This window comes from Arachis stenosperma, chromosome 4, assembly GCF_014773155.1.
Source record: "Arachis stenosperma cultivar V10309 chromosome 4, arast.V10309.gnm1.PFL2, whole genome shotgun sequence".
Lineage (NCBI taxonomy): Eukaryota > Viridiplantae > Streptophyta > Magnoliopsida > Fabales > Fabaceae > Arachis > Arachis stenosperma.
In genome coordinates this window covers 40751482-40764616 of record NC_080380.1, presented here as the reverse complement: position 1 = coordinate 40764616, position 13135 = coordinate 40751482, and the positions used below count along the sequence as shown (strand labels likewise).

General features: G+C 27.1%; 1 protein-coding gene across 1 annotated transcript; it reads left to right on the top strand.

The window, feature by feature from the left end:
- Positions 1-281: 281 nt before the first annotated feature.
- Positions 282-1757, top strand: LOC130976719 (BOI-related E3 ubiquitin-protein ligase 1-like). The gene is made up of 2 exons (XM_057901641.1): positions 282-906; positions 988-1757. The coding sequence occupies exons 1-2, from the start codon at positions 481-483 to the stop codon at positions 1546-1548; spliced, it is 987 nt and encodes a 328-aa protein (XP_057757624.1). The 5' UTR covers positions 282-480; the 3' UTR covers positions 1549-1757.
- The last annotated feature ends 11378 nt before the right edge of the window (positions 1758-13135 follow it).

Here is a 13135-nt window from a genome sequence, read left to right as displayed (position 1 = left end):
AATATTACAACATCAAGATAACAGTAGAATATAAACGAAAAAGCTGAAACCCCGCAAATTCCAAAACGAGTGAAAGAAGAAAAGGTAAAAGGGGAAAAAAATAAAGAAGGATACCCACAATCCCACATCACATCACATGTTTCACTATACTAAATAGCACCTACTATTTTTTTAATTAAAGAAACAAATCTAAACCGAGGGGTAATTAAAGGGAATTGAATATGATAGATTGTTAATTAATTTATTATAAATAGAGGGAGAAATGGGGATAGGGGGTTAGATTTTCTCTGACTAGGAAGATGCGTTTGACTTTCTCTCTCTTTGTAAATAAATAAGCGAGACAGAGTCATCAACGCTCCTTTAGTAGTGGGCACCCAGTCACGCAGAAACCACAGCCCTGTTAATATTCTCTCCTCAATTGCAAGAAACAAGAGGAAAGAAAAAGAAGAGGAAAACCGAAAACACGAAACGTAACCAACTATGGCAGTGGAAGCACCTCACAACCTCTTCCCTCCACAACAGTTTCTGAGTAACACAGAATTCATGAAGCTGAGCCACAACCAGTACCAGCAGCACAACATGATGATGGACGCTGGAATAATAACCATGAATAACAACAACAATACAGCTTCAACAACAACAATGCCGGAATCGTTGCTGATGCCTCTCTACGCATCTTGCGATCCAAACTCGATAAACAAATCAGACAGCGGCCTCACATATCACCACCGCATCTCTCTCCCTCGGAAGCGTTCCAGAGAAGACTCCATAGCTGAATCATCCAACGTCCTCCCGCTTCCTCAGAAAAGCAAACTCTCTTCTCCCTTCCTCCACCACCATAACAACCTCCTCCTCCACCACCTCAACAACCAACACTCCGAGATCGACCAACTCATCTCCCAACACGTAAGCTTAGCTTCTCCATTCCGTTTCCGTTTCTGCTTTTGAAACTGCTCTAACGATTTGCTTTGTTCATCTAACTGACAGACGGAGAGAGTGAGATTGGAACTGGAGGAACAGAGAACGAGGCAGTCAAGAACGTTTCTGACCGCAATCCAAGAAGCGGTTATCACGAAGCTGAAGGAGAAGGACGACGAGATTCAAAGAATGGGGAAACTGAACTTTGCTCTACAAGAACGCGTAAAATCGCTCTGCCTCGAGAATCAGCTATGGAGGGACCTCGCTCAGACCAACGAAGCCACCGCCAACTCCCTCCGATCCAATCTAGAACAAGTCCTCGCTCACGTCGCCACCGACGACAACCACCAACACCACAACAACAATAACGGTTACGGTTACGACGATGAGGCGGAATCGAGTTGCGCCAGCAACAACCGCCACCTCCGCCTCGAGGATGACGCCGACGACGGAGGAGACTCCGGCGCCGCCGCAGTGAGGATGTGCAAGAAATGTGGGGAGAGAGAGTCGATAGTGTTGTTGCTGCCGTGTAGGCATCTCTGCCTCTGCACAGCATGTGGGTCCACCGTTCGGAACTGCCCTCTCTGCAATTCTGGCATCAATGCGAGTGTTCATGTTAATCTCTCTTAGCACTTTTTTTTCATACTTTGTTTTTAAATACCATCCAAAATTAGATGAAATTAGTTTTTTTTTCTTTTTGTTTCTTTTGGGTGTCCAAAGGGCAGTGTAATCGTAGATAGAGTTGACTCTAGAAGGGGAAAAAAATTAGAATTCTTTTGTTAATGTACAGATTTTATTTGATTTTTCACTTTTTCTTACTGTTTTTATTTTTATTTTTATTTTTTGTTCCCCTCGTTTCATAATTTCGTTATTTATTTCGTAAATCGGTTACTACTATTAAGTCGTGGATTTGGTGGGAACCGGTGGCCGTTAGAGTAGAACTTCTTGCTACTACAAATTCAGCTTCAAAGTTTTAATTAAAGATCAATAACTGCTGATTTTTTATTGGAATTTAATCGTGATGAAGTTCTATTGTTGACAAAATGTCTTTGATTCAATTCAAAATCAAACCAGATTAGGCGTTAAGTTGTTCATTTTATTTAATGTTCTTAAATTTGAGCTGTGTACGGATCTTATTTCATCAGCACAATGAAGGGGTGGTTGAAGAAATTACGCTACGTTGTTTTTAAATAAATTTATCAATGTTATTGTCTTATTGATTAGTCATGGCTATGACAATGAAATCTTTATCTTGATTTAGGTACCTCTTAATATATAATTTAAAAATATAAATAATTTTTGAGTAAGTGATAAGTGATAACTGATAAAGTGGAGGGAATTATTTAGGGGGTGATGAGTAAGATTTTGGCGGGTTGTGTCATTCTGGGTGTAATCTTTACCAGAAAAGAAATATTTAATTTCCCACTTTATATCAAAAAAGGTGGGGGGAATAGTAGAAGCAACATAAGAGGAATATGTAAGTGTACTAGGAAAATTAATTAAAGTAGGAAAGAAAGATAGGAAGAAGCAAGAAGTGGTGTGTCCCCCACTTAGGTAAACCTATATATGATGGATAAAATTCTTGTGAGAAAAAAAAGAAAAGAAATCACAATCCAAGTGGGTGATGGGGCGGTGGTGGGTGCCTTAATTCATTCATATGATAGTGCATAATAATGTGGCCACCACCCAAGGAAGCATCAAATTCCCGGAAGCTGTTAATGTGAATGTGATGAATAATGAATGAGTGAGTGGCAATTTCCTTTTGTTTTTGCTTTCTCCATTGTAATCGGTTTGAATAATAATAATAATAATAAATAAATAAATAAAGTAAAGTCCATAAAGTTGACAGAGACCTAAAATCGTCATAAAGTGAGAAAAGAAAAAACAGCAAGGATAAGTAAGACCCTGTTTGTTTGGTTGCTGCAGAGGACTCTGTTACATAAAGCCATCATCATCATCATAACACGGGCAACGATTAGAGTGAAAAAGTTTCATATGTTCAAATCAACCAATAGGAGGCATCATCATTTTTGTTTTCTTGTTGCACTATTATGGGATGCTTCCTTCCTTCCTCCTCCCAAGTCCTACCCTCCCTTTATTTATTATTATTTGCCTAACAGTAATAGGCTTCTGCTTCAGCTTCATGCTTTTCCATCTTTGCTATAATTTCTTTGTCCCCACTCTCCTGTAAAAGGCTATCTAATTAGTGTAATTGCTTACACCACCTTCCCATTATAAAATCAAATATATTAATTAATTGTTACTATAAGCTTTATTCTCCTATATCGTATCCTACATCCGATAGTGCCATAGAGCACAAGCAAATCAGGGTAACATTGTAAGAATAAGCTTTTGCGGTTCATTCAATAAATAACTAGTGCTACCGTACTACCTAAAATTCTTCTTTTTCAATGAAAAATGGAAATAGTTTTTTTTTTAGTTTTTTTATCAAAAGAAAAAATCTATAAAACTAACAATTTTATTAAAATTTAATCAGTATTTAATTAGTAAAAAAATAAATATTTAAATTATTAGATATAATTTTATACTATTAAAAATACTAATAATAATTAATTAATAGTTATAAATTATAAAACTTTTTAGTCCTCTAATACTTCTCTTATAAGAAACGACGGTTTTTTTTAAATCTAAGGTTTGTTAATAAGTATTCAGTATACATCTAAGAAAACAACTTTAACGAAGTAATTCAAAATAATTATACTTGTATTTTTATTAAGGACCATATGTTCCTTAATAACTTCTAGAAACTCAAGATTGAAGTTTTCTTTTGCACATTTTTATCATACTATATATAAAAGAAAATTAATCATTAAACAACCACTATATAAAAATATATAGTTGATATCCATAAAAAGATATTTGATATGTTTAATTATTTTATTAAAAATTATATACAGATATGTAATAATTAATTTGATAACTAATTTTTAATATTCATGATTTTTTAAATATTTTCATCTTAAATATACTCCCCGCAAAATGATCATGAAAGTAAGTTCTAAATTATGCCAATAAATTTCAGTTGGAACTTATTTTAAATTTAAATAAATATGGAATATTGTGGTATTAGCAGAATGAAGTGGTATAGCATGTCCTATGCCTATATATCTAACTGTTATTTTATTTCGTCCTCTCTTTTTCTCCTTTAGATATATCATCATGGTTCTTGTTAGCTTAATTAAAGAGTGTTGGGATTCTTTCTGACCAACTTCACATTTCTTCTCTTTGATTGAACAAAAGATTGAAATTCCACAGGCACTTCAGTTCAAATTGAACATCACCTCAACTAAAGATACTTATACCATTCCCACTACAATTTGTTTTCTTTTTTTCTCTTCCCTTAACTTTCTTTCTTTTTAGTTTGTCAAAACATTTATGATTGACACCATTATTAAAGTCCTAGCTTAACATGGGTTCAGTGACCCAATGACCCACATGTTTATTGATAAACCAAAGATCCAAAGAGAGATAGAGAGATAGGCCTCTTATAAACTTTATCTTCTTTTTTTTTCTAATTATTTTATTATTTATCTTTTTCCAATATCATCACCCCCAAATCTTCTCTAGTGACATTGTCTGTTGCAAAAAAAGAAAAGTATGGTTTAAGCTGTACTTGTCTTTTCAATAGGTTGATGGAATGATTGAAATCTTCACATTCATTCATTTCATTTCACTCCTTTCCTATTCAATTGCCTTTTGATTCTTTTCCTTGAGTCCACCACCATCTTCATGCTTTTTGGGAATAAAATCCATTCTTGTACAAAGGAGTAAAAGACACTCTTTTCTTTTCTCTTGAAGTAACCAGAAAAAAAGATAAAAGAAAAAACTTCAATCCACTGATTCAGATGCAATTAAATTCATATATACATATAAATGATGGGTAAAAATGACTCAATTATACATAAAAGTCCAGTTAAAAAAAAGTTTTACTATTATGTATTTTAAGAGCATACATTAAAATAATATTAATAAAAATTTTAAATCTTTTATTAAAATAAATACATAATAAATATAGAATTTAATTATGATATACTAAAAATATATTTTATTTTTGTTTATATAAATTTATATAATTAAATGTATGTAAAATTATTTTATACTCAATTAAATTTATAAATATATGCAAACTTTAAATTTTATATAATTTAAAAGAAAATTGATAAAATGTGACAATAATTGCACGTGATACACAGTTTAATTTAGATTTTTGAGGACCCCATGAAGGTAAATTTTTTTGGGGGGAGGAGTAGTGAGGATACCATAGTCCACAATAATAATGGAGGTAGAGTAAGAATTGAACAATGAAAAGAATAAAATAAAATACAAATAAATTTAATTAGATGGTTCCAATTAGGTGTGTGGAAAATGGCCTGACTAATTAATAAAAGAGTATACAGAGAGAAAGAGCACTACAGAACAGAACAGCACCAAATGGTGCATGTGCCAAGTGAAAACTGACACATCAGAATCACACCATCTTCTGAAAAAAACTGACACACACAAAAACAACTACTAAGTATATGTGTGTGTGTTCTCCTATTATTGTACCCTTCTGCCTTCTTCTTTTCTCTTTGGAACCCACCTTCCATTGGGAATTACACCACGCCGAATTTGTGACGTATCACAGTACTTTGCACTGCTAAAATAATTAATAAATTACTACTATCATATTCATATTAACAACATGATAAATACAAGTCTAAAGAGGGAAAAAGAAAAAAAAGAAGCAGCTAATAATAGAGCCAGGAAAATGAAAAAGGACATACATGCACGTAAAGGAACAATGACCACCTCACTCGGTCACGTTTTTCGTACGTCTTATTAACTCTTTTTCCCCAACACTATGGTTGGTTTAAGGAAAAATAAGAAAGAAAGAGAAGTGGTGGAAGAAAAATGAGTGAAAATTTTTATTTTTTTGTTTAGATAGTAAAAAAAATAGAAAAATTTTTTTTGTGTGGGTCTCACAATAAAAATTTTCCATCTATTAGAAGCAAAAAAATAAAGAGAAAAATGTTATTTTTAATGTATTTATAATATTACCCCTAATTTTATTATTATTAATAATTATTAATATAAATTTGATTTTAATAATTTTAATATATTATTATAATAAAGATTTACATTTAAATATTATATATGTATTAGATAAATAATTTATAAAATTATAATATTTTATAATATTCATAAAATAAAATGCAATAAAACATAAATAAACAAAAATATTTATACTTTATTTTGTTATAAGGGCATTAATGTAATTTTATACCATTATGATTTTCTTTCTTCTCACTTTTCTTCTCATCCAAACAAAAGAAAATTTTTTCTCTATTTTCTTTTCCTTCATTTTCTCTTCATCCAAACAACACACAAATAACTCTACTTTTCTTTTTCACTATGTTTGGTTTGATAGAAAATGAGTGAAAAGAAAATAGATGGAAAGAAAATGGGTGGAAAATAATATTTTCCTTTGTTTGGTTATGAAAGAAAATAGGAAGGAAAGAAAATTTTAGTATGGGTCCTACTAAAAAAAATTTCTTTCCATCACAAGCAAGAAAACTAGAAGAAAAGTGTTATATTTTTGTATTTTCAATACTACCCTTAGTTATATTATTATTAACAAATATTAATATAAATTTAGTTTTACTATATTATTATAATAGAAATTTATATATTTAAATATTATATATATTAGATAAATAATTTAAATTAAATACATAAAATTATAATATTTTATAATATTTTATAAAATATAATAAAATATGAATAAATAAAAATATTTATACTTTATTTTATAATAAGGGTATTAACGTAATTTTATACTATTATGATTTTCTTTCTTTTCAGAAAATTTTCCCTCTATTTTCTTTTCATCTATTTTCTATTCATCCAAACAACACACAAATAACTCAACTTTTCTTTCCATTTTCTTTCCTCTCATTTTCTTTCCTCTTATTTTCTTTCCTTCCATTTTCTTTCCAACATCCAAACAAACCCTTTATTTTCTTTCCTCTCATTTTCTTTCCTCTTATTTTCTTTCTTTCTATTTTCTTTCCTATATCCAAACAAAGCCTAAATCCAAGTAGGTGTGTATGGGTGGGGTGAAATTGGATTTGATGTGATTTAGACTCGATCCAAAATATATATTAGGTCTATTTATGAGATTCGAACTTGATCTTAGACCCGATGAAATCTATATACTTTCAGGCCACGATTATATCGAGTAAAAATTGGGTGAAAACCGAGTCATCAACATTACATTATCTTAATACCTTCTTATAAGCTAGCATGTAAAAATATCCAAATTTCTAAAACTCCAACCATTATTTGACATGGTAAAATTCACTTAGAAAAATATAACAAGAACTAACTCTTCTCTAGAATTAAAGCATAATCATAATCAATACTAATATTGTCTAATAACACCAAATATTTAAATCAATAAAAATAACACAATATTATGTATTAATTAGTCTAAAATCTTATGCATTTTAAACATAAAATATTAACTTATAGTCTTATAATAACTAATAACACAAAATATTAAGATTTACAATACTTAAATTTCACATAAGAATAGCCATCATCCATCACTAATAACACAAAATATTAATTGTGTATGATGACCGGGCCACTGGGCCGATTTCGGGTGATCCGAGCCATAACCCGAATCCGTCCCGAAATAATGACCGAATCTATTTTTGAGACCCTTATCCGGCTCTAGATTCGAGAAAATCACACCAAATTAGTTTCTAACATATTCAGGACCGAATCAGGTCTTCGGGCCGGACCGAGTCATACACACCCCTGAATCCAAGTAATAAACAAAGAAAAAACAAAATTGTTGATGAAAATTGTACAACTAAATAATATTATTCTGTTAATAAGAAGAGTTGAATCAAACAACTACTTTTGATAGTTTTTAATTTTAATTGTATAGTACATTAAAATTATAGTACATTAAAAAAATTTATTCTTTTTGTTTTATAGAATGAAAAATAATAATGCAGAAAAAACACCAGATATATTTTAGTTCAACCATAAAATGTAGTATGATTTATGTTTAGTTTCTGTCATAAACAATAATAATCAAGAATAATTATAAGAAAAAGTGTAGGAAGACAATGAAAATACAAAATAATCTAAACAATGAATATGTCGAATGTTCGATTCAATAGGTATGCAGATGATTATGTTGATTCTTATTTGGATGGTTATTCCTTTTGATTCGATTTATTCATGCACAGTTAACAATGGTTAAATGCTCAATTAAGTAGTTGTGCGAATGGTTATACTAATGTTAGAGTTTAGGAGATAATTTAGGAGTGGAGTATTTTTTTACTTTATTGAGTTAATTCTATAGCCCATTGTTTATATTATTCATAAAGGTCATTGTCTACTTAGCAAAAGCGTAATTACAAACACTAATTCTAAGATTGCATTTGTTTACATGCGAGACAATGAGATAAGAATGCAGAGACATAAAATTATGTTTGACAAATGAAACATAGACAAAAACATTATATTCAGAGACACTAAATTAGTGTATTTTGTATCCATCCTAATAGAAATGACACAAAAACACTAACAAGGAACATAACTTATTTTTTCTTTTATTATTTTTGTTGATTTTTTATAATTATATTTTTTTATAATTATATTTTTCTTTTCAAAAATTTTGAATGAAAAAAATGAGAATAAATTAGACTTTTATAATTTGTTCTAGTTTATTATCAAACAAAATATAATAATACTAATTTTTATATCCTCAATATTTGAGTCTTATTCAGTGTCTTGTTTTATCTTATTCTCAGAACCAAATATAGTTTAAGAGACTTATACTCTTGTAACACAACTAAACTAATCCAAGTTTAGTAACCTTTAAGTGATAATCCAACTTAGATAAAGAGAATCAAATGTATCCTAATCTACTATATTTTAGAATTAATCACTCAAACAAAAGTATAAATGACTTTTGTGTAAATTAAAATTTTTTATCTTTTACATTTTTCAATATGAACTTAATTATAGACAATAGAAAAATTAGAACATCCTCAAAAACAAAAAAATAAAGAAAAAATATGGTTCTGTCACGAGTGAAATTATTTATTTGGTTTACTTTTGTATACTAAAAAAAGATTATATAGGCTGAAAATTATTAGTCACGGCATAACATATGCATATTGTGTAAAAAAGACGTTGAACATATTTATCACTTATTTTTTTGTTGTGAATTTACTTGGTAGATGTGGTGTGAATGACTATCTGACTTTGAAAAGTTGTGATCTGCTTCGAATTCATTGAAAGAACATTTTGAGAGTTGGACATGTGTCAAGAGCATAACAAGTGGCTCATATGTTTCTTTACAGTTATTTGAAACGGATGACTAGAAAGAAACGGACGAATCTTTCATAACAAGAAAGCGGGTGTAGAAAAAGTTTTTCACAAGTCTTTGACCAGTTATAGAGAGTGGAATAGTATGAATTCCTTTTGTTATTGATAGCAATGCCAGAAATGATATTAGGATAGTTTTCTATTTAGTTTACTTTAGATGTTGCTATTTGTGACTTTGTTTTTTTGTCGTTCTACTTTATTGTATTTGAACTTGTTTATTCAAATAAATAAATAAATAAAGGGTGTGTGTATGTAGGGGTGTTCGCAGTGCGATTTAGATCGGTTTTAAACAAAAAATTTATCCAATCCGAACACTAATATAAATATAATAAATATGTTATAAATATAATATTATAATAATATTATTATAGCACATTGTGCGGTTCAAATTGAATTAGATCAATTATAAAAAATAAATTTAAAATTCAATCCGATTCAACAGTTTACAAAAAAATAGAATCTAATTAAATCTGAATTAGTACGATTTTAATCAATTTTTAATTTAAATTAAATTAAATAAACAATTTAATTTAGATCAATTATATGTGATCTGAATTAGCTCAAATTAATTGCCTTTTTCCTTGGTTGATTCCTTCGTATATAGGCAACTTAATATCTTCTTTAATGTAAGAATCATTTTCTTACTTGATGCATTAGCTCGTTACCCTCATCAAAGAGATAGTGTTGTCTTTTAATGTGAATATCTTTCTTATTTAGCTTGATTACAATATGCAATAACTTTTTTTTCTTGTAGAACAATCTAATTCTTAAAAATAATTGTCAATCCATGACTTGTTTTGTACCATGAATTTTTTTATTGTGAACTTTGATTGCCTATTTATTAATATCTACCATGCTCATAATAATAACTTATGACAAAATATATTAATTATGTTTGACATTACAGGATTAGTATTCAATTCGTGACTCAATATTTTATTTATACATAAAAAAAGAGATATTTTTTGGAAAAAAAATTGATCAGAAGATAAAATAAGACAAAATAAAATATATAAACAAAATCTAAGATTTCAAATATTAAATAAAAATTAAAACTTAATTCAACTATTAAAAAAATAAAAATATAATTGATCTAAAATAATATATTCAAGTAAATTTTTCGGATTACTATTAGAAATTAGAAATTAAGTGAGGCTTCAGTCAATCTCTCAATATAACTTTGTTTTAATATCATATTAATTAGAAATAAAGTGTGTTTAATTTATTCTAAAAACTATGTTAAAATTTAAAACTGTCTCATATTTATAATTATTTAATTGGATATTTATTATCACTCTTAAAATCTAAATATATATGTACCAAAAATTGTAAATTAATAAATTTTTAATTAATAAATAAATATACTTATATTATTTTTAAATGAATTTTTTTTAAATAAATGTATTTTTATTATTTTAATTTTTTAATTTAAATAAACATATTCATATTATTTTAAATAAAATTTAAAACTAATATAAGTAGGTTTATTTAAAATTTTAAATTTTAATATTTTAAATAAACATACTCTTATTATTTTAAAATTTTTTAAATTTAAATAAACGTACTCATATTATTTAAAATAAGTATATTCTTTTAATTTGAAAATAATATGAATGTATTTAAATAAAAAAATTAACAACGTTATCTTTTTAAAATCGAATAAATATAATTAATCATATGAGTATAATAATACGAATACATACAATTTTATAAATTATTAATTTAAATTATATCTATTTAAATTTTAAATACAAACTAATACAAATTTTATAATTTAAAATTCTAATTATTTAAATAAAATTAAATTGATTAAAAAAATAAAAATATACTAATACAATTCAAATCGTATTAAAACGTAAACAAGTTTGTTGAGTCCATAAACAAATTTTATATAAATAAATAAGTTTAGTCAATGTGATAGGTGAATTTTGTGCAAACTTTATGAAAATACAATAAAAAAATTAAATCCTAAAAAATAACATAATTTTTTTTAGATATTTTATAATAGAAAAAAAATCTCATTAACATTGAGCAAAATAATTAACTAATATTTCTCAATTTAAATTAGTCAATTTATTTTTAAAATAAAATACGGTAAAAAATATAACATAATAGCTATATCAATTAGTTTCTTAATTAAATCATTTATATAAAATAATTCAGTTTTATTTTTAAAATTAAATAGTAACACGTATCATCCATCTAAAAATAATTTCATGTCAAGTCGACTGTAGGTGAGTTTCTGCCAAATAATAAACAAGAAAAAAACAAAACTTTGACAAAAATTGTCTAACTAAATAATATTATTCTGTTAATAAGAAGAGTTGAATCAACCAACTACTTTTGATAATTTTTAATTTTAATTGTATAGTATATTAAAATTATAGTATATTAAAAAATATATTTTTTTCTTTTGTCTCACAATAATAGAATAGAAAATAATAATAATAAAAAAATAATACCTGATATATTTTAGTTCGATTACAAAGTGCAATATGTTTTATGTCTAGTCTCTATTATAAATAATAGTAATCAAGAATAATTACAAATACTAATTTTAAGATTGTATTTACTTACAGGCATAAGATAATGAGATAAGAATACAGAGAAATAAAATTGTGGTTGACAAATGAAGCACAGATAAAAATATTATATTCAGAAATACTGAATTAGTATATTTTGTGTCTATTCTAATAGAAAAGGTACAAAAACACTAACAAAGAATATGATTTATTTTTTATTTTTTTATTATTTTTGTTGATTTTTTATAGTTATATTTATTATTATTATTATATTTTTCTTTTCAAATTTTTTGAATACAAAAAAAGAATAAATTAGACTTTTATAATTTGTTCTAGTTTATTATCAAACAAAATATAATAACACTAATTTTTGTATCCCTGATATTTAAATTTTATTCAGTGTCTTGTCTTGTTTTATTTTCAGAACTAAACATAGTTTAAAAGACTTACACTCTTGTAACACAACTAAGTTAATCAAAATTTAGTAACCTCTAAGTGATAATCCACCTTAGATAAAGAGAATCAAATGTATTCTAATTTAATATACTTTAGAATTAATCACTCAAACAAAAGTATAAATGATTTATGTGTGAATTACATTTTTTTGTCTTTTACATTTTTTAATATGAACTTAATTATAGACAATAGAAAAATTAGAACACCCTCAAAAACAAAAACAAAAAATAAAGGACATGTTTGGTTCCACCACAAGTGGAATTATTTATTTGATTTGTTTTCATAAGAAGAGTAAATATTAAAAAAAGATTGTATAGGCTGAAAATTATTAGTCATGGTGATAATATATGTATATTGTGTAAAATAGACCTTGAACATATTCACTACTTATTTTTTTTATTGTGAGTTTACTTGGCAGATGTGGTGTGAATGACTATCTAACTTTGGGAGGTTGTAATCTGTTCTGAGTTCACTAAGAACATTTTGAGAATTGGACATGTATTACTAAAACAGAAAAGAAGAGCATAACAAGTGATTTATATGTTTAATTTTTTTACAGTTATTGGAACGTATGACTAAAAAAATGGACAAATCTTTCATAATAAGAAAGCGGGTATAACAAATTTTTTTCACAAATTTTTGATCAGTTATAAAGAGTGAAATAGTATGAATCTCCTTTATTATTAATAGCAATATCTTAAATGACATTAGAGATAATTTTCTATTTATTTTATTTTAGATGTTACTATTTATAACGTCGATTTTTATGGCTTTACTTAGTGTGTTAAACTCGCTTATTAAAAAAAATAAAGGATATGTGTATATAA